This window comes from Papio anubis, chromosome 8 (genome assembly GCF_008728515.1).
Source record: "Papio anubis isolate 15944 chromosome 8, Panubis1.0, whole genome shotgun sequence".
NCBI classification, from domain to species: Eukaryota; Metazoa; Chordata; class Mammalia; order Primates; family Cercopithecidae; genus Papio; species Papio anubis.
The window spans coordinates 40,823,935-40,846,647 of record NC_044983.1 but is presented as its reverse complement, the minus strand read 5'-3'; the positions used below and the strand labels follow the sequence as shown (position 1 = coordinate 40,846,647).

Below are 22,713 nucleotides of genomic sequence, written 5' to 3'. Positions count from 1 at the left end.
CCACCCCACCTCTCACCCAACCGCTCCAGCCTCATTTCTTTTTCTTTTGAGATAGAGCCTTGCTCTGTCGCCCAGGCTGAAGTGCACTGGCACAATCTCAGCTCACTGCAACCTCCACCTCCCGTGTTCAAATAATTCTTGTGCCTCAGCCTCCTGAGTAGCTGGGATTACAGGCATGCGCAACCATGCCTGGCAAATTTTTGTATTTTTAGTAGACACGGGTTTCATCATGTTGGTGAGGCTGGTCTTGAACTCCTGACCTCAAGTGATCTGCCTGCCTTGCCCTCTCAATGTGCTGGGATTACAGACGTGAGCCACCACACCCAGCCTCTCCCACCTCATTTCTATCCATCCAGAGACTACAGAGGCTTCAAGGCCCTGCTCCATTCCAAGCCCTGCCATGAAACCTCTGCTGACCATTCCTGCCCAGAGAGGTTTCTCTGTCCGAACCCTGGCTGCTGCTGTATTAGGCTGACCCATGGGACACTGCTAATTGACCACATTGACCTACAAAAATAGCACCTGCACGTGGTTCAGCCTAATAGTGAACACCACGTTAAGTGTCTTCATTGTTTCATGTGAGTTTTGTCCTTTCAGAACACAAGCATAATGTAGCATAATATAGCAGATGAAACACTGGCTAGTTCAAATTCTAACTGTGCCATTTACTAGCTATGTGACTTTGGGTAAACCACTTGGTCTGACTCAGTTTCTTCTGTAAAATGGGAATACTGACACCCATATTTCAAGGCTTGAAAACAAGCCTCTAGCAGGTATTGGTAACCCCGCAGAGCAGGGAACCCAGGTCATCCGAGTACTCCTGTTTAAAATCCTGCAGAGATTGGCTCCCACCTGCATTTCCAGCCGCTCTCCCATGACACTGCAGCCAGATGGCACCACCCACCCTGGCGCCTGGCCCTGCTCCTCTACACTGCCCAACTCAAGAGGGTCTCGCCCTCCACTATACTCCTATAACAGCTAATTCCTTCAGTGCACATGCCAAAGAGTTACTTTCTGCAGAGTAATGGGCTGTTTTCTCTTCTCTTTGTCAAATTATAGACTTGTCCATCTTCATGGGCTTTAACTTCTACCCAGGTAACCAGCAGCATCCTCAACAGTGGCTCCTGCACCTGGCGAATCATGAACTGAGCCACTGGCTCCTGGCGGCCTCCCCTCTTCTCCCTGGTGCATGAGTGGGGACGCCGGAGACCGGCAGGCCCTGAGGCTGTGGCACAAGCAGCAGGGAGAGCGGCTCTGGCCTCAGGCACTCCAGCTGCCACAAGGGAGTCACCACTGCACCACTGTCACCTCTTTTGGCCATGGGGGGTCTCCAGGACAACTGCGGGGCAGCAGCTGCCCCAGGCAGCAGCTCCCAGAGCCCCAGCCTGAGAGCCGATCCTGCCACCGCTAAACAAGCTGACCTGCACCAACATCCTGCACCTCCTGTGTACCTACAGCACAAAACTCCCAACCCACACACACACCTGGGCAAGAGCCGCGCCTGCAGTGTGGCACAGGGTACCCAACAGTAGGAGAAGATTTCAGAACTGTACCAGACTCTACTGTGGCTCACTTGAAGGATGTCCTAGAGGCCCTGTTAGGCCAATTTCTGTTTTCTCAGTTTATGAAGATACAAACTTGATGGCTCTGTACCCCAGGTGGGACTGATGGTTATAAAAGGACAAGTTTGGCCCTTTTTGTACCTTGCCCTTTCGCCTTCACCCTGCCTTGATCTTGGACTTCCTAGCCTCTAGGACTATAAGAAATAAAATTGTTATAAATTACGCATTCTCAGTTACTCTGTGATAGCAGCACTGAGACACTGCTACAGACACTTGCCTCCAGTTAGGCGGAGTTTGCAGAGGAGCTTAGACGTGGGGAACACAGGGTTCCACAAACAGAGACTGATGGCCCCGCTGCAGCGTGAGGTGCCGTTGCCAAGAGCATCTATCCACCTCCATCCACCCTGCAACATTTCCATGGACAGTATTCCAAGCAATGGTTTAGCCAAAGAGACTGTAACTCATGGTTCGCTACCTCAGAATGACTGAGACTAAACCAAGATACCAAAAAATCTGCAGCAACTTAACTTCAATACACAGAAGAGTGCACTTGTTGTCTATTGCTGCCGTAACAAATTACCACAAACTTGGTGGCTTAAAATAATACACCTTATTTCCTTGCAGTTCTATCTGCTGAAGCCTGACGTGCGTCTGCCAGAGCTAGGATGTTGGTGAGGCTGTGCTCCATCTAGAGGCTCTAGGGGAGAGTCTGTTTCCCTGCTTTTCCCTCTGCATCTTCTAGAAGCGCCACTTTCTTCAGCTCGTGGCCCCTTAGCCTATCCTGGCGTCAGCCATGGCCCGCCATTTTCCTCACATGCATCAGCTGACACTGGCTCTGCTACCTCCCTCTCCCACGTTTAAGAACCCTTGAGATTACACTGGGACCCCCAGGGAAGCCAGGTCAATCTCCCCATCTCAGGTCAGCTGATTAGGAAACCTAATTTCATCTGTAACCTTAATTTCCTTTTGCCATGCTGCCCCACCCAGTCATAGGTTCAGAGATTAGGATGCAGATTTCTTGGTGGGGTTGGGGGGAATTATTCTACCTACCACAAATGAAACAGGACAGATAATCAGATTTAAAAAGTAGATTAGATGACTCAGTTTATTAAGTGATTTTAGGTCATCTGTCTAGCTACAAATTGGATAATTGCAGTCTTTTGCCCAACACAAACACTGGACCTGATACACAGCTGTCACTTGGCCCAACCCAGAATCAGGAGGAGATTTTGATACTGAAGGCTTGAAACTGGTCTTAAATATCCAAATGCAAACTAAAAAGACTGAACTCAGCAATGTGAACACTGAACAAGTCTTTAAATATCTGGGCATAGAGACCAAAACTAACTTTCTACTCACAGACAGCTCAGCTTCGCCCTAGAGTTGAGGTGAAATCCTAACTTCCTGGGCCTAGGAAGGTCTGCTGTAGATACAGACACACTTAAACTTTTCCTAACACAGTGGCCTTCATCTGCCTCTAGGAAGTATTCTGAAATATTCCCAGTTTTTCCATGAGTAATGTTTCATTTGAAACAGAAATGCAAACAGAATTACTTTGTTATTAAAAACATGCCTGCTCTAGAAAGCGAAATTCAATTAAAACAGCACAGAAGCAGGCTACGAACACCGGTTCTGAAATCCCAGGGAGTTTGTTCTTCACTAGCAGTGGAATTCGAACAGATGTAAAGTAAGAAGGTTGGCTTACTTTATTTTTCCTAGAATCTACTGAGTCTTAGCTTAGTTCTGTGGAAACCCAGACTAGGCCTGAGCCATGTCAGTACCCAACTTCTGGTACGTGAACTCCTCGTGAAGGACAAAACTCAAAACTGCTTTGTGGCCGGGCGTGGTGGCTCATGCCTATAATCCCAGCACTTTGGGAGACCAAGGCAGGTAGATCACTAGAGCCCAGGGGTTTGAGACCAGCCTGGGCAACATGGCAAGACTCTGTCTCTACTAGAAATATTTTTAAAAACTAGCCAGGCATAGTCATAGATGCCTGTAGTTCCAGCTACTTGGGAGGCCGAGGTGGGAGAATCTCCTGAGCCTGGGAAGTCAAGTCTGGACAATACAGTGAGACCTGCATTGAGCTGTGATCGCGCTGCTGCACTCCAGCCTGGGCTACTGGAGTGACACGCTGTCTTGAAAAATAAACACACACAAAACAACAACAGAAAACTGGTCTATATTTTGAGAAAAGGGAGAAAGTTTCCCCTGTATGTCCAGATTGAATGTAGTGATTATGAAGGTCCTCAGAGTTTGCAATTCCTTGCCTTTGATGCATGAAAACATAAAACTTGTGTATAAGCATGTGTGTCATAAGGTGTAAAAAAGGCAGAGGGGAAGCACATCCTCAGACTAAAAGGTGCCTGGCAGATGCGAGCTGAAGACCAGTCACAGGAGAAACAAAAGGGGCTGGCCCAGCTTCCTGAAGTTCACCTCTTTCAATGACTCAGGGGAAACTCACAGAGGCAAAGAGCTACGTTTAGACCCTTAGCACAGAAAGCCCAGTGTCCCGTTATCATGGCAAGCGTCCAACCAGGCCACTGTGGACACGGGGACAATTAGTAACAACCTCCTCCTCCTTCTCAGACCCCACCTCCTGAGATGAGTGCTTCAGAAAGGAGGCACAAGGCTGGGGGCAGAGAGACTGGGCAGGAGGACCCAGAGCTGGAAGCCAACAGGTCCAGGATCCAGCTGCAGTTTCACCTGACTCAGCAGGTAGTCGACTGAACACACCCTGGGCCCCAGCATCGCCTGCTCTATGCTATGAGGGCCATAACTTCTTCACCCTACTCCCTATAGTGCAGACCCCCACTGGGCACAGTGGCCTCCCGCCTCACCCATGGGAGCTAGGCGCTCGGGCTCCGGAGACAAGTAGGTCCAGGTGTAACTCCCTCCCCCACCGCATGGTAAAGGTGCATTAGGAGCCCATGTATAAGCCCTGGGTCCTTATCCATAAGATGGGGATGGGTCCATCCACTCCAGGGATGTCAGCTAAAATGACACACAGCATCCGAACACAGGGAGCCGGGAATAAACGACCACAGCCTCACTTTCTTTTCTGGCCCCGTGGAGATGCTGCTCTGCCCACTTGAGTCGACCTCTGTTTTCCTGCGAGGCCCTCGAAAGTCTACCTCCTTTCCAGATCCTGCTAAAGCTCCATTCACCCCAAGAAGCCTCCCTTCCCCAGCATTCAGGAGAGATCATGCAGACAGTGAACCCAGCTTGGCTGCCATATGATGCCCTGGAGAAACAGCAGCCATTGTTATCCATGCAGTTCGGTGCTTGGATTTAGACTCACTTACTGCGTTCCTGAATGCTCCCTGGATCACTGTGATCAGAGAGTAAGCACACGAAGGGCAGGGCCCCTTTTTTCCTGGTATCCCCGACAGAGCTTGGGCCCAGGCTCTATAAATCCCTAGAGAAGTGACTGAATGGAGCAGAGGCTTTAAGGCTTCCAAGCACAGAGATAAGCTGGGGTGAGCTTTGTCTTGTCCCCTGAAGGGGCGAGTTCAGGTCCGTGCTGCTTCGTAGAAGGGATTGTTAACACTCTGCCTTCTAACATCCAGTGCACACACTGCCTCTTCTACCCCAACAAGCATTCCACAGGGCTCCAGGCAGCACTTCCTGGCCCTCCTCACAGCCAAGTGCACACAGAACATGACGATATCGCAAGGTACTCTGGGTCGCTTCCAGAAGGCAGCTGACCTACCTCCTGCCCAGCCATATTGGGGACCCAGCAGTGAGGGGATCAATATTGGAGAATCCCCATCATCCATGCGAAAAGTGGGGACCCACAGCCAAGATGCTGACAGAGCCAGGATCTGAACCCAGGTCTGTGTGACTGAGTCTCGTGTTCCCACCCCCACTCCCAAACCATGTTGCCACGTGGGGGCACTTGGTTACCTCCTCCTCCTCCTCCTTTGTATTTCACAGAGGTCTCACTGAAAATGTCAGCCTGTCTAAACCGTACTGGGAAGCGGTTTGTGCTGACCCTGAGCTGGAGGTCTTAGCGAGTTCCAACACAGTGTGGAATGGTGAGGCCCACGCATGGCAGGAGAACCACAAGAACAGGGGAAGCAGGTTGGTGGGGCTCGCTTAACTGCCCTCCCTCCCTGGGAAACACTCAATGTGGGGTTCTTTGTCTAACAAGGAAGACTTATAAGTGTTTTGTTCTCCAAAGAAGCGTTTTTCAACCAAGCGCAGTGGCTCATGCCTGAAATCCCAGCACTTTGGGAGGCCAAGGCAGGAGGACTGCTTGAGCCCAGGAGTTCAAGACCAGCCTGGGCAACATAGAACGACCTCATCTCTACAAAAAAAAAAAAAAAAAAAAAATTTGCCAGGCATGGGGTCTCATGCCTGTAGTCCCAGCTACTCAGGAGGCCGAAGTGGGAGGACTCCTTGACCCTAGGAGTTCAAGGCTGCAGTGAGCCCTGATCGAGCCACTGCACTCCAGTCTGGGTGACAGAGGGAGACCCTGTCTCAAAAAACAAACAACAAAAAACCAGTAAAGAAGTGTTTTCCCCTTCCTGCTTCAAAGAGGTTCAGACTGTAGGGAACAAGGAGAGCCTAAGGAACACCGAGGCCCCACCCCGAGTCCCCACCACGGAGAGGCCACAGGCACAATGGAAAAACATGAGGTTGGGTTCCAAACAGACGCAGGTTCCAATCCTAGCCTCTTTGCTTGCGAGCTCAGCCTCTGTGGGTGAGTCACAGAGACTGTGCTTCAGTCTCCTCAACTACAAAATGGGAACAAAGACAACAGTACTTCCTTTTAGAGATGTGAGGGCTGGAGAGAAAGCACATAAATACGTAGTTTGATGCTGGCGCATAGTAGGTTCTCAGTAAATGATACTTCTGATTATCAGGCCACTTCTCTGACTGAGGATACCCATGCTTAGGGGCTTTTTCATGTAATTTCTATCGTGAAAACTAAAACATTCCCTCTTCTGCAGACAAGATACAGTGCATGGAGTGTCAGGAAAGTGCACACTTGTTATGTGGAGTAAAACCATGAGAGTTAAGGAACCAACACTACCATAGCCCAGCTGCTTCTTTTAAGAGGCTGTGAACAGAGGGGTCCCCAACAGAGAACACAAACGCTCATCTTCTGAACTTGGACAATGACCAAAGACCTCTCCTTAGCACCCAAAGCAGCCCTAGAGATTTCCCAAACTTAGGGAGAACCCATGGGGAAGGAAGGTAGAGAGCTTCCTGGCCTGGGCCGCTCATGGGTAGGCATCCACTGAGGACCTGCAGGCACTCCACTCCTCCTGCTCCCTTCCACCTCTACTCCACCACTAAGCCCTGTTGATTCCACCCCTTAAATATACTTCTCTCTCTCTCTTTTTTTTTTTTCTTAGACAGAGTTTCGCTCTTGTTGCCCAGGCTGGAGTGCAGTAGCACGATCTCGGCTCACTGCAACCTCCGCCCCCTGGGTTCAAGCAATTCTCCTGCCTCAGCCTCCTGAGTAGCTGGTATTACAGGCATCCGCCACCACACCTGGCTAATTTTGTATTTTTAGTAGAGACAGGGTTTCTCTACGTCGGTCAGGCTGGTCTCGAACTCCCAACCTCAGGTGATCTGCCTGCCTCTGCTCCCAAAGTGCTGGGATTACAGGCGTAAGCCACCGCACCAGGTCTAAATATCGTTTAAGTCTGCCCACCCCTCTCCATCTCTCACCTGGACGACTCCAAAACATTCAGACCTGGTCTGCCTGCATCATTGGGACGGTGCCAGTGACACTGTAGTAGCAGCCACTGAGAGCTAGTTGTTAACTATTCAGGAATCTGGCTGGAGCAGGCTGTTAAACTGCTGGTGGCTTGAAGTCAGCCCTGGTGGGAGTAGCTACCCCACAAGAACTGCTGCGCACTATGGATCAGGGCATTTCTTCCCAGAGCTGATTTTTTCCTAGCACGCCGCCCACTGCTTGGGCCCTCCCAATCTGTTCCCATGGGCACAGCACCTCCCTCTAACATCGTTCCACAGCTCCTCCATAAAAACAAAACCTCTTCAGCTGAAACTGCCCAAAAAACGCCACAGGGTCTGACTTACACAGTCCACCCTCAGCCACCCAGGCACTTGTACCCCATCCTCCCTTTGGGCCACACTGGCCTTCGGCCCTGCCCACTTGCCACACCTGCCCTCCACAGGGGCCCTCAGGAGCCTCTCCCTTGGCCTGGAACTCTCCTCCCACCTTCTCTGCCAAGCTGACTTCTACTAGGACCTCAGTTCAACTGCCACTTCCTTGGGGAACCTCCTCTGACACTGACTGATCCCACCCGAACGAAAGGTCTCAGTGCACTGGGTCCTTCTCCCAACTTGCACTTTATAATACTTAGGAGCTTACATTTATAATTAGTTGACTAATGGCTCTTTCCCTTCTCCAAAGGTCCGCTTTAATCACCACTGTACACATAATAGACATTAGATAAATATTTGTGGACTGGCAGAGTGGATGATTTGGGGCACCTAGCACATATACAACGTCAGGCACTTGCTACGGGAGAACTGAAGGAACTCCAAGGCCAGACCCAACCCTGGCTGACCAGGAATGCAGGGTCCTGACGACACTTACTCTCGTCAGACAGGAAGGGCGGCACAGGAGCCGGCCTGGAGAAACTCACCAGGAGAACCAGTTCCCACGGAACAAAGTCATCCCAAACAGGTTTGTGGAGGAGGTAGCCTAGAGTTCATTCTGGAGGAACGTGGAGGAGAGGGAGGCCTGTTCGACGAGAGGGCTCAGCACCCAAACCAGGGGCAGCCAAGGGGAGGAATGACAGAGAGGCAGGTGCAAACAGACTGCATGGGGTTCAGCCGGCAGGAGGAGGAAGCTGGCTTTTGGCTTTTTAAAAGTACATAACAGGCCAGGCGCCTGTTAGTGGCTCATGCCTGCAATCCCAACACTTTGGGAGGCCAACATGGACAGATCACTTGAGGTCAAGAGTTTGAGAACAGCATGGCCAACATGGTGAAACCCTGTCTCTACTAAAAATACAAAAACTAGGCTGGGCACAGTGGCTCATGCCTGTAATTCCAGCACTTTGGGAGGCCGAGGCGGGTGGATTGCCTGAGGTTGGGAGTTCAAGACCAGCCTGGACAGCATGGTGAAACCCCGTGTCTACTAAAAATATAAAAACTAGCCGGGTGTGGTGGCAGGTGCCTGTAATCCCAACTACTTGGGAAGCTGAAGCAGGAAAATCGCTTGAACCCGGGAGGCGGAGGTTGCAGTGAGCCGACATCGCGCCAACGCGCTCCAGCCTGGGCAACAGTTTGTGACTCCGTCACACACACAAAAAAGAAAAATTAGCTGGGTGTAGCCAGGTGTGGTGGCTTATGCCTGTAATCCTAGCACTTTGGGAAGCCGAGGTGGGCAGATCGCAAGGTCACGAGATCAAGACCATCCTAGCTAACACGGTGAAACCCCATCTCTACCAAAAATACATAAAAAATTAGCCAGGCATGGTGGCAGGTGCCTATAGTCCCAGCTACTCGGGAGGCTGAGGCAGGAGAATGGCATGATCCCAGGAGACGGAGCTTGCAGTGAGCCAAGATCACGCTACTACACTCCAGCCTGGGTGATAAAGCAAGACTCCGTCTCAAAAAAAAAAAAAAAATTAGCTGGGCATGATGGCGCTGCCTGTAATCCCAGCTACTCAGGAGGCTGAGGCAGGAGAATCGCTTGAACCCAGGAGATGGAGGCTGCAGTGACCTGAGATCACACCTGTCTCAGCTGAGCGTGAGACTGTCAAAAAAAAAAAAAAAAAAACATGGGAAGTGCTTCAGGGTCTGGGAAAAGATTTTATGGATAAGCACAGTTAACAGAGGCAAAAGTAGACAAATGAGATTACATCAAACTAAAAAGCTTCTGCACAGCAAAAGAAAAAACAGAGTAAACCTATGGAACCTGTGGAGACAACCTATGAAATAGGAGAAATTGTTTGCAAACTATCCATCCAACAAGGGATTAATATCAAGAATATGCAAGGAACTCAAACAACTCAACAGCAAAATAATAAATCATCCAATTTTTAAAATGGGCAAATGATTTGAAGAGGAATTTCTCAAAGACTTACAGATGGTCAACAAGTATATGATAAAATGTTCAATATCACTAATCATCAGACAAATGCAAATCAAAACCACAATGAGATGTCATCTCACCACAGTTAAAATGGCTATTATCAGAAAGACAAAAAAGAACAAATGAAGGCAAGGATGTGGAGAAAGGGAAACTCTATACACTATTGGTGGGAATGTAAATTAGCACAGCCATTATGGAAAATAGTATGGCGGTTCCTTGAAAAACTACAAATAAGGCTAGCGCAGTGGCTCACACCTTAGTTTCAACAGGTTGAGAGGCTGAGGCAGGCAGATCACCTGAGGTCAGGAGTTCGAGACCAGCCTGGCCAAAATGGCAAAACCCTGTCTCTACTAAAAACATAAAAATTAGCCGGGTGTGGTGGCACACACCTGTAATCCCAGCTACTTGGAGGCTGAAGCAGGAGAACTGCTTGAACCCAGAAGGCGGAGGTTGCAGTGAGCCGAGATCATGTCACTGCACTCCAGCCTGGGTGACAGAGCCTGAGACCAGCCTCCGTCTCAAAAAAAAAAGAAAAACTATAAATAGAATTACCATATGATCCAGCAATCCCACTAGTGGGTATCTATCCAAAGGAAAGGAAATCAGTTTATCAAAGAGATATTGGCACCCTCATGTTTACTGCAGCACTATTCACAATGGCCAAAATATGAAATCAACCTAAATGTCAACCTAATGTCCATCAATGAACAAATGAATAAAGAAAATGTGGTACACAGACACAATGGACTCTCTTATTCAGCCATAAAAAAGAACGAAGTCCTGTCATCTGTGGCAACATGGATGAGCCTGGAGGGCATTACATTAAGGGAATTAAGCCAGGCCCAGAGAGGTAAATACCACATGTTCTCACTCATCTGTGGGAGCTAATAAAAAACAGATCTCAGTTGGTTAAAATCAGTAGGCTGACACCTGGGATTACCAGCACTTTGAGAGGCTGAGGTGGGAGGATCACTTGTGTCCAGGAATTCGAGACCGGCCTGGGCAACAGAGACCTCCTATCTACAAAAAAACCAAAAAATCAGCCGGGCATGGTGACACATACCTGCAGTCCCAGCTACTCAGGAGGTTGAGGCAGAAGGATCATTTGAGCCCAGGAGGTTAAGGCTGCAGTGACCCATGATGGCACCACTGCTCTCAGCCTGGATGACAGATTGAGACCCTATCTCCAAAGAAATTAAAAATTAAAAAAAAAAAAAAAAAAAGGCCAGGCATGGTGGCTCATGCCTGTAATCCTAGCATTTTGGGAGGCCGAGGCAGGCAGATCGCCTGAAGTTAGGAGTTCGAGACCAGCCTGGCCAACATGGTGAAACCCTATCTCTACTAAAAACACAAAAATTAGCCAGGTGTGGTGGTGCACGGCTGTAATCACAGCTACTTGGGAGGCTGAGGCAGGAGAATTGCTTGAATCTGGGAGGCAGAGGTTGCAGTGAGCCAAGATAGCGCCATTGCACTCCAGCCTGGATGACAAGAGCAAAACTCCATCTCAAAAACACAACAACAACAAAAAACTGATCTCACAGAAGTAGAAAGTAGAACAGTGGTCACCAGAGGCAGGAAAGGGTGAGGGTGTGGGGGCTGGGGTGTGGAGGGGAATAGGGAGGGACTGGTTAATGGGCACAAAATTATAGTTAGGTAGAATAAGTTATAGTATTCTATAGAACAACAGGGTGACTACAGTGAATAAAACTTTATCATACATTTCAGGCCGGACGCAGTGGCTCACGCTTGTATTCCAAGCACTTTGGGCAGCTGAGGTGGGCGGAACACCTGAGGTCAGGAGTTCGAGACCAGCCCAGCCAACATGGTGAAACCCCATTTCTACTAAAAATACAATAATTAGCCGGGCATGGTGGTGCACACCTGTAATTCCAGGTACTCAGGAGGCTGAGGCAGGAGAATCACTTGAACTCGAGAGGCGGAGGTTGCAGTGAGCCAAGATCGTACCACTGCACTCCAGCCTGGGCAACAGTGCTAGACTCCATCTCCGGGAAAAAAAAAAAAAAATTATTGTGTATTTCAAAATAGCCAGAAGAAAGAATTTTGACTGTTTCCAACAAAAAAGATAAGTGTTTCAAGTGATGAATATGCCAATTACCCTGATTTGATCATTACACATTATGTATCAAAATATCACACTGTCCCCCATAAATATGTACAATTATTATGTGTCAATTAAAAATAAAAACAGGCCAGGTTCAATGACTCATGGCTGTAATCCCAGCACTTTGAGAGGCCAAGGCAGGAAGATCACTTGAGGCCAGGAGTTCCAGACTAGCCTGGACATTGAGAGACCACCATCACTACAAAAAATAAAAAAAAAAAACCTCAGCTGAGGCCATGTCCCATGGCTCAGGCCTGTAATCCCAACATTTTGGGAGGCAAAGGCGGGAAGACTGCCTGAGGACGCGAGTTCGAGACAAACCTGGGCAACATAGCAAGACCCCATCTCTACAAAATTAAAATAATTCTCACTTTCATGTGGATCTGCTTATTTTGTACCGTGCAATACTGGGAAGACATCATAATTGGCAAATATTATAAATACTTTTTTTTTTTTGAGACAGGGTCTCATTTTGTAGCCCAGGCTGGAATGCAGTGACACTGTCTCAGCTCACTGAAACCTCCGCCTCCTGGGTTCAAGCGATTCTCCTGCCTCAGCCTCCTGAGTAGCTGAAGTTACAGGCACGTACCACCACAGCAGCTAATTTTGTATTTTTAGTAGAGATGAGGTTTCACCATGTTGGCCAGGCTGGTCTCAAACTCCTGACCTCAAGTGATCTTCCCTCCTAGGCCTCCCAAAGTGCTGGGATTACAGGCGTGAGCCAATGTACCCGACATTTTAAATAATTTCTAAAAAAATGGTTTTGAAACAAGGTCTCCCTCTGTCACCCAGGCTAGAATGCAGTGGCACAATCATAGCTCACTACAGCCTCAAACTCCTGGGCAAGAAATCCTCCCACATCAGCCTCCAATGTAGTGGGACTACAGGTATGCACCATGGCTGCCTAATTTTTTTTTTTTTTTGAGATGGAGTCTCAATCTGTTGCCCAGGCTGGAGTGCAGCAGCGCAATCTCCGCTCACTGCAACCTCCGCCTCCTGGGTTCAAGCGATTCTCCTGCCTCAGCCTCCCAAGTAGCTGGGACTACAGGCATGTCCCACCAAGCCTGGCTAATTCTTTGTATTTTTAGTAGAGATGGGGTTTCACGGTGTTAGCCAAGATGGTCTCGATCTCCTGACCACGTGATCCGCCTGCCTCAGCCTCCCAAAGTGCTGAGATTACAGGTGTAAGCCACTACGCCCAGCTGGCTGCCTAATTTTTAAAACTTTTTTGCAGAGACGAGGTCTTGCTATGTTGCCCAGGCTGTTCTTGAACTCCTGGCATCAAGGAATTAAAATATTTTAAACTATTTAATTATCCTCATCCTTTAAATTTTCCTATTTCTGTATGTTTTGTAACATATATCAGTATATATTAGTACATGATATTCTACTGTAACCATATATATATATATATATATAAAATACAGACTAAGAGCTTATCTTTTCTTTTACTGTTTATTTAGGTGACATAGTCAATAAAGCTTGGAGACCACAAACCTGGAGTCAGCTCAGAAGTCCTGAAGCCCTCTTCCCAGTCCCCTATTCACTGTCCCAAGATGACCAAAGCCAAAGGTGAGCCCTTGGCCCAGTAGGATCAGAGAAAGTGGAGGCAGTGAGGAGGGAGCCTGGCTTCCCGCCCCTCCCCAAGCTGCACAGAGGGCCTACCTGATTGTGCCATCGGATGACATTTCCAAATCCCCCTGTCCCAAGGCGCTCTTTCATTTCCCAGGCCCCACATGTCTGGGTTGTCAGGGAAGGTGACCAGCTCATACTGATGTCGTGCTAACTCTGTAAGCAATTTGGGATGGGGGAAAAAGGTTAGGATTAAGAAAAAAAAATGGAGCTCAAAGAGATGGAGAAGGCAAGAGATACCACTGCTCTTGAATGGGAGAGAAGAAAAATACAACTGGTTTTTTACTTTGTAAAGAAACCAATGTGTTTGGTTTGTCCAAATTTTGTGGCAAACTTTTGTCCCTCTCACCCTCCCCCATCCGGTTGCTGTGGCATCAGGCAGGGAAGAAAGTCACCGAGGGAGGCGATGTCCACGCCCTTGCCCCAGCGAGGGGATCCCCGGCTGACTCCACCAGGGGCGCCCGGGCCTGCCCGCCTTCTGCCCGAGGTGGCAGGGACAGAACCTACTTCTGAGCGTCCCCTCGGTCACGTGTTTCTTTACAACGTTCCCATAAATCGCAGGTTTCCCTCAAAGCCACCCACCCCCAAGAAGCCATCCCAGCCAGGGCTGTTTCTCCCGGCTTCCCGAACTCCAATCCGCACGAGTGAAACGCTCCCCAGTCCGCAAGCTGCGACTTTCCAGCAGCACAGAGGGGTCTTCTGGGCCTTGCAGGCAGCGGAGCGGCGGGGCCTGCAGGTGGCACCCGGGCCGCACTCGCGAGGGGGACTCACCTGTCGGCAGGGACGCGGGGCAGGGGGAGGGCTCCCCGGGGCGGGGGAGGCGGGGCTGGGGCGGCCGAACCCTGGGCTCTGATACCCCTCTGAAAACATTAAAATGCGGGAATCTTAACGCGGGCAGCGCGGCGCGACTTCCTCAAACACTTCCTGCTCTGACATCACTGAGCACGTGGGCCGTGGCCGCTCTTAAAGTGGCCGCGAGGGGCGCGAGGCTGACCAGGTCCGGATGCTGCGAGCGCCGCGGGCCAGGTGGGCCTGTCCCGGGACCCGCAACCGGGCGACTTCCCGGGGGCGGGGGTGGCGTGTGGCCTCTAGAATAAACTGAGGGAAAGTGGACAGACCGTGCTGACGGATTTAAAAGAACAGCCCTGAAATGACCCCCGTTACGCCCTGTTCTCTTTAGACAAGTGACTTCCACCTGGAGCCGTTTCTGGGCCCGGGCATGGGGATTTCCTCACCCGGCCGCCTAGGCTTTCACCTCGGTGGAATTTCCCGCGCCCCTGCTGGGATGATTTAGGGACTGTTGGCTAGAACTGCCCTTGCCGCCCGCCCTACTGCGGGCGCTCCCCTGTCTGTGGGGGGTGCTTGGCTGGGTGTGGAGAAGGATCAATCACAGCTGACTCCTCAGAGGTGACAGCCCCCGCCCCCTTAAAAACAAGAAAAGACCTAGAAGTGTGAAGCCAAACTGCAGCCCCACCCCCAGTGACAGGAGGAAACTGCGAGGCGCACAGTCTAAGGTTCATCGTTCATCTCCTTCTGCTTGGAGTCAGAATGTCCTCCCTGCTGAGTTCCTCCGTTTTGTGGCATTACATTAGTGGACAAAGGAGGTGTGTGTGTGTGTTGCTATATTTTATTCAAGCAGGAAAAAACTACCAAAGGAACCTGAAGATGATAATAATAGCTCACATCTATAGAGTGCTTACACAGTGCAGGGCTCTGTTCTAAATCTCTGAACTTAGATTTCCTTACTCAATCCTCAGGGCAACCCTGTAAATTGGACAATACTGCATCATTATTATTATTATTATTATTATTATTATTATTATTTCGCTCTGTCACCCAGGCTGGAGTGCAGTGGTGTGATCACAGCTCACTGCAGCCTCCAACTCTTGTGCTCAAATGATTCTCCTGACTACAGGTGCATGGCCGCCATACCAGGTGGCGGGGGTCTCACTCACTGAGTTGCCCAGGCTAGTCTCGAACTCCTGGGCTCAAGGGATCCAGCCGCCTGGACCTCCCAAAGTGTTGGAATTACAGGTGTGAGCCACCGCACCTGGTCTGCATTATTATTTCCGAGGCACAGGGCTGCTAGGTAGATAGTTCCGAACTGATACTCAAACCCTAGCAACTGGTTCCCGGGTTCTTAATGGGTGGTTAAAAGTAGCATGTTAAGTTCAGAGGGAGGCAAACTGGATTTTGAATTCAGATACTGCTGTTGACTACCTCTGAGGCACTGGGGCTAGTTTGTTAAACACTCTGAGCATCTATTTCCTCTTTTAAAATTTAGGCAGTATTAGGTTGAATTGCATTTAATTGTCATTTTTTGGAAATTGAAAACAGCCAAAACATCAGTGACAAAGATCAGCAGTTTCATCTGCTTCACTGTAATAGCAGGGGGACAGGCGGGCTCATAGAAAGTCATAGAAAGGAGGCCACCCTAGAGTTGTTGTGAGGGACAAATGAGGTATTGATAGCAGCAGTGCCTGACAGCCCTGGGGTTGAAGTTAACTCAGGGACGGATCTCAACCCAAACATAGGGGTCAGTGGTGTCCAGGGCTGTGCTAGGCAGGCTGGCTGCTCTGTTTCTTTTCTCTCCCCTCCTCTCCCCTCCCCTCCCCTTCCCTCCCCTTCCCTCCCCTCTCCTCTCCTCTTCTTTCTTGTTCTTTCTCTCTCTCCTTTCCTTTTCCTTCCTTCCTTCCTTCCTTCCTTCCTTCCTTCCTTCCTTCCTTCCCCCTCCCCTCCCTCCCATCCCCTCCCCTCCCTTCCAGGCTACTTAGTTTCTTTCTCCCTTCCCCTTCCCCTTCCCTTTCCCCTTCCCTTCCCTACCCTTCCCTTCCCTTCTTTCTCCCCCCTCCCTCTCTCTTTCTTTCTCCTTTCTTCCTTCCTTTCTTTCCTTTCCCTTTCCTTCCCTCCCCTCTTCTCTCCTCTCCTTTCTCTTTTTCTTTCTCTTTCTCGTTCTCTCTTTTCCTTCCTTCCTTCCTGCATGCATGCCTGCCTGCCTGCCTTCCTCCTCCCCCCTCCCCTCCCCTCCCCTTCCCTTCTCTTCCGGTCCTGGCTACTTAGTTTCTTTCTTTTCTTTCCTTCCCTTCCCTTTCCTTCCTTCCTTTCTCTCTTTCTTTCTCTTTCTCTTTCTTTCTCCTTCCTTTCTTCTTTCCTTTCCTTTCCTCCCTTCCCCTCCCCTTCCCTCTCTTCCCTTCCCCTCCCCTCCCCTTCCCTTCCCGGCTGCTCGATTTCTTTCTTTTCTTTCCTTTCTTTCTTCCTTTCCTTTCCTTTTCTTTATTTTTTCTTTCTTGACAGGGCCTCTCTCTATCGCCCACTTTGGAGTGTAGTGGCAGGATGCTCACTGCAGCCTTGACCTCCTGGGTTCAAGGGGTCCTCCTACCTCAGCCTCCCCACTATCTGGGATTACAGGCACACGCCACCATGACCAGCTAATTTTTAAATTTTATTTTGTTGAGACGAGGTCTCACTATGTTGCTCAGAGTTGGCTCAAACTCCTGGCCTCAAAGCAATCCTCCCACCTTGGCCTCCCAAAGTGCAGGGATTACAGGTGTGAGCCACTGCTCCTGACCTGGCATTTCTTGATTACTCCCAGCTAAATGGCAAGCTCAGCCTCAAGGCTGGAAGCAACAGGAACATGAGTAAATAGTTGTAACACAAGTAGAATAGTGCCTGCATTGTCTAAATGCAATATAAGTGTTTGCTTAATAAGTAAATTTTTAAAATAAAATATGTATTGGCCAGGTGAGGTGGCTCATGCCTGTAATCCCAGCACTTTGGGAGGCTGAGGTAGGCAGATCACTTGAAGTCAGGAATTTGAGACCAGCCTGGCCAACATGGTGAAACCCTGTCTCTATGAAAAATACAAAAATTAGCTGGGCGTGGTGGCGAGTGCCTGTAATCCCAGCTACTTGGGAGACTGAGGCAGAAGAATTGCTCGAACCCAGGAGTTGGAGGTTGCAGTAAGTGGAGATCGCACCAGTGCACTATAGCATGGGCAACAGAGCTAGACTCCATCTCGGAAAAAAAAAAAAAAAAAATTAGGGCGGGTGCAGTGACTTACCCCTGTAATCCCAGCATTTTGGGAGGCCGAGGCAGGCAGATCACCTGAGGTCATGAGTTCAAGACTAGCCTGGCCAACATAGTGAAACCCCATCTCTACTAAAAATACAAAAATTAGGCCGGGCACAGTGGCTTACACCTGTAATGCCAGCACTTTGGAGGCCGAGGTGGGTGGATCATGAGGTCAGGAGATCAAGACCTTCCTGGCTGACATGGTGAAACCCCATCTCTACTAAAAATACAAAAAAAAAAAAAAAAAAAATTAGCTGGGCATGCTGGTGCGTGCCTATAATCCAAGCTACTTGGGAGGCTGAGGTAGGAGAATCGCTTGAACCCAGAAAGCAGAGGTTACTGTGAGCTGAGATCGTGCCATTGCACTCTAGCCTGGGCGATGAGGGAAACTCCGTCTCAAAAAAAAAAGAAAAAAAATTATTCAGCATCTGTATGTGCTGGGCACTGTGGAGAGTCTATTTCCAGTACCATGTCATAAAAAAGTTCTCTTTAATCCTGTCATCTCTGAAAAACACTGTCCCTGAGAAACTTACCGAGACATCCGCTAATATGCCAAAAGTTTACTCTGCGCTCCTATAATTTGAATCCTCATTTTGCTCAGCTCAAAATAACTTGGCTTTCAACGGAACATAAATCTCTCTGATAAGGTCACGTATTACTAGACTTTTTTTTCTTCAGTTAATCATGGCCCAGGAAGGGGCCTCTGGGTTTTATCATATTCCAAGATATTTATTATCTTAAGCTCAATTTTCTATCCAGATAAGACATGTTTAGATATCTCTGCCTGCATCTGGTTTCTGTCCTCCTCTGGAGACATGAGCAGACTGTTTACAAAAGATATTTTCAGATTCAGCAGAAAAAGGTCCCTTTTTCTTCCTGCTTTGAGGCTGACTGTGCTATTTAGCTGTGCTATAGGGAAATCAAGAAATACTGACCAGCCAGAGTGCCTAGCTCAGCCCAGGCCATTACTGACCCAGGGGATCCAAGCAATGGAATGAGATCTCATCAGAAGCACTTAGAATCTTACTGGGTTTTTAAGACCCACAGAGAGCCATCAAGTAAGGACAGACAAAGGCCAGGCAATATAAAATCACACACGAATTTGGTCTGCAGTAATTAGTACCACAGTACAGTACCGTTATAGGAAAGGGGTCCTGATCCAGACCCCAAGAGAGGGTTCTTGGATCTGGTGCAAGAAAGAATTCAGGGTGAGTCAGTAAAGTGAAAGCAAGTTTATTAAGAAAGTAAAGGAATAACAGAACGGCTACTCCGCAGACAGAGCAGCCCCCGAGGGCTGCTGGTTGCCCATTTTTATGTTTATTTCTTGATGATACGCTAAACAAGGGGTGGATTATTCATGCCTCCCTTTTTTAGACCATATAGGGTAACTTCCTGACGTTACCATGGCATTTGTAAATTGTCGTGGCGCTGGTGGGAGTATAACAGTGAGGACAACCAGAGGTCACTCTCGTGGCCATCTTGGTTTTGGTGGGTTAGAGCCGGCTTCTTTACTGAAACCTGTTTTATCTGCAGGGTCTTTATGACCTATATCTTATGCTGACCTCCTATCTCATCCTGTGACTTAGAATGCCTTAACCATCTGAGAATGCAGCCCAGTAGGTCTCAGCCTCATTTTACCCAGCTCCTATTCAAGATGGAGTTGCTCTGGTTCAAATGCTTCTGACAGTACTAGTGATAAGGATAAGGTTTCTGAGCACTGTTAAATTTAAAATGAAATCTTATTCCCAGAGTAAGTCAAAGATAACTGTCCTCTTACTCAGTCTTTTATGTCATCCACTGATCAGACTCTGCTCTCTCACCTGATGGCAATGAAGCGCAGCAACACTGAGCTCCTCCAAGTGAAGAAATCATTGTTTGCTGCACAACCTGGAGCTGAATCATAGAAGAAGACAGCTTGAAAGATAAGAGGCCGTAAGGCAGACCACAGAGGATGGGGAGGATTTCCCCAGCACCCCAGCCCCCACAGTCGGCTCTGGTTCAGCGATTTCAGCAACTCTTTCTTGACCCATCTGATTTTGTTTTATCCCAGCCCTGCAGAGAAAGGACTCTACAGGTCAGGACTTGCTTCTTCAACAAACAAAAACTCCTCTGCCAGAAAAGTTGGAGAAACTAGTTTAGTCGGAGGATATGAAGAAGTCACATCCTCTTTGTTCTGGGGACCTTGTTCTGGGGACCTTGGTGGGAGATGAGGGTGGGCTGGTGGAGACGAGGGTGAGAATGAACCTTACCGCAGACCCTTTGGGCTCCATGAAGAGCTGGCTGCAGAAGAGGAAGGGAAGGAAATTGGCCAGCTGCTGTCTCTGTGACTGGACTTGGGCCAATCAAGAAACTGAGAGGAGCAGGGCCAGCCAGGCTGTTGTGCCTCAAACTTAGGCAGAAACAAGAAAAGGCAACGATTTGGGGCTCTGAGTCACCCTCTCTGGAGAAAAGAGAGCTTGGAGGAGGAAATCACTTTTTGAGCTCCCTTTGCTTTTACACACACATGTGTTTATTCCAGTAAATTCAAACCAAAGAGGAAGAAGTCATGAAAGGGCAGCTGCCACCTTAGGCCGTGGTGGCCGAGACGAAGGATATGGGCTGGATGTAGATGTCTAAGAAACCAACAGGTATGCTTTTCGGCTTACCTTGGTTCTGAGCGCCTACTTTTGACCCATGGGATCAAATATATTGTTCACTGCTCCATTCCCAGCACCTGGTACATCATAGGTACTCAATAAAAATTTTACCAAATGAATGAGAGAAATGGCCAATACAAAGACTGGCCAATACTAAGAGTGAAACAACACTCTTTAGCCTTGGGCTATGCATTGTCTTTGGAGCTTGAGAGATGTGAGTTCCAATCCTGGCTCTGTCTTTTCTCGGCTTTGTGAACTCAGGCAGTTTATTGACCCTCACGGAGCCTCAGTTTTCTCTTCCATGAAGTAGGGGTGAATAAAACCTACTCCTCATGGAGATAATATACATAAAAGTGCAGAGCCTGATGCTTGTGAAGCCCCCTTTGAATATTAGTTATTAATGCGTTACTTTTTTAATGCGGTAACCCAGAAGTTGGCTGATACTCTTGTTCTGTGATTCAAGTGAAATGGGCTCTGGCTGGGCGCAGTGGCTCACGCCTATAATCCCAGCACTTTGGGAGGCCGAGACTGGCGGATCACCTGAGGTCAGGAGTTCAAGACCAGCCTAGGCAACATGGTGAAACCCCGTCTCTACTTTAAAAAATACAAAACAATTAGCCAGGCGTGGTGGTGGGCACCTGTAATCCCAGCTACTTGGGAGGCTGAGGCAGGAGAATTACTTGAACCCGGGAGGCGGAGGTTGCAGTGTACTGATTGTGCCACTGCATTCCAGCCTGGGCGACAGAGCGAGAGTCCATCTCAAAAAAGAAAAAAAAGGGCCGGGCGTGGTAGCTCCTGCCTGTAATCCCAGCACTTTGGGAGGCCAAGGCAGGCAGATCACATGAGGTCGGGAGTTTGAGACCAGCCTGACCAACATGAAGAAACCCCGGCTCTACTAAAAATAGAAAATTTGCCGGGCATAGTGGCACATGCCTGTAATCCCAGCTACTCAGGAGGCTGAGGAAGGAGACTCACTTGAACTCAGGAGGCAGAGGTTGCGGTGAGCCAAGATCAAGCCATTGCACTCCAGCCTGAGCAACAAGAGTGAAACTCTGTCTCAAAAAATAATAATTAAAAAAAAATGAAATGGGCTCCAAGCTCCACATCTTCCCCACTCCCCTTGCAATGCAAGGCCCCTATCCTTTCACCTCTCCCCTCTCCCCGGGACCTTGGTGTCAGAGGTGGCAGTGTGCACTGGTGGTTGAGGCAGTTGGATGTTTTTTAGTCACCTCTGCCCCTGACCTTCTACTTTTGCTAAACTCTTAACTGCCTTTGCGTTTTTTGTTTTTGTTTTTTTTTTTTTTTTTTTTGGAGTCTAGGTCCTACTCTGTCATCCATCTTGGAGTGCAGTGGCATGATCATAGCTCATGCAGCCTTGAAGTCCTGGGTTCAAGTGATGCTCCCACCTCAGCCTCCCCAGTAGCTGGGACCACAGGTGTGTGCCACCACTCCCAGCTAATTTGCTCTACTTTTTAAAAGATAGGGTCTCACTATGTTGCCCAGGCTGATCTGGAACTCCTGGGCTCAAGCAGTCCTCCTGCCTTGGCCTCCCAAAGTGCTGGAATTTCAGATGGGAGCCACCCTGCTTGGTTCAATTCCATTTGTTTACTTTTTAGTGTGAAGGTTGTTCTCCACTACCACCAAATATAGGGTCAAGATTCCACATTTGGCCTGGGTACTGTGGCTCACACCTGTAATCCCAGCACTTTGGGAGGCCAAGGCAAGTGGATCAGTTGAGGCCAGGAGTTTGAGACCAGCCTGGGCAACATGGCAAAACCTTGTCTCTACTAAAAATACAAAAATTAGCCAGGCATGGTGGCGGGTGCCTGTAATCACAACTACTCAAGAGGCTCAGGCAGCAGAATCACTTGAACTTGGGAGACAGAGGCTGTAGTGAGCCAAGATTGTGCCACTGCACTTGAGCCTGGGTGACAGAGCAAGACTCTGTCTCAAAAAAATAAATAAATAAAAAGATCTACATTTGGGGAAGTGGCAGGGGTCAGCACATCTGGAGTGCAATGGATAAGCCTCACTCTGGGAGAACCACGTTCGTGAGCATGGCCTCTCCCCTGCCAGGTCAGGATAAAGGCCAATTTTGATTTATTAGGTTGGTACAAGAGTTATTGAGGTTTTTGATGTAATAATTTCTTAATATCCTTTCTAGAGAATTTCTAAGGTGTGGGCAGACTGCTGGGTTGGGCTGGATTTCTCCTGTCTGAGGAATCAGAGGCCAGAGGTGACCAAATGACTGACCCAACTGGGTAAATCCAGGCTTAGTGACCCCAGAACAACACGAGGCTGGCTGGGCTATGGTGCGAAAGGACCGCTCATCACTGAGACTGCAGAGCCTGTGCCAAGAAAGAGGAAGAGAGGCTAGGCGTGGTGGCTCACGCCTGTAATCCCAACACTTTGGGAGGCCAAGGCAGGCGGATTGCAAGGTCAGGAGATCAAGACCATCCTGGCTAACACGGTGAAACCACGTCTCTACTAAAAATACAAAAAATTAGCTGGTCGTGGTGGCAGGTGCCTGTAGTCCCAGCTGCTCGGGAGGCTGAGACAGAAGAATGGTGTGAATCTGGGAAGCGGAGCTTGCAGTGAGCAGGGATC

At 49.0% G+C, this 22,713-nt stretch overlaps 1 protein-coding gene and 1 pseudogene across 7 annotated transcripts in view; both read right to left on the bottom strand.

Annotated features, from left to right (window-relative positions):
• Positions 1-14,338, bottom strand: part of IKBKB (inhibitor of nuclear factor kappa B kinase subunit beta) — a 57,517-nt gene extending 43,179 nt beyond the window's left edge. For 5 of the 7 annotated variants that reach the window (XM_021942278.1, XM_009212969.3, XM_009212967.2 and 2 more), the window contains exons 1-2: positions 14,171-14,333; positions 13,433-13,555 (exon numbers count right to left, since the gene is read on the bottom strand). In XM_021942278.1, coding sequence (XP_021797970.1) covers positions 13,433-13,537 — 105 coding nt within the window. In that variant the 5' untranslated portion in view covers positions 13,538-13,555; positions 14,171-14,333. Of the gene's footprint in view, positions 1-13,432; positions 13,556-14,170 lie in introns of all 7 variants that reach the window. The other 2 variants (XM_003902689.4, XM_003902690.5) reach the window with 1 other exon arrangement.
• Positions 14,339-22,037: 7,699 nt separating this feature from the next.
• Positions 22,038-22,190, bottom strand: LOC116268784 (annotated as a pseudogene).
• Positions 22,191-22,713: the final 523 nt, after the last annotated feature.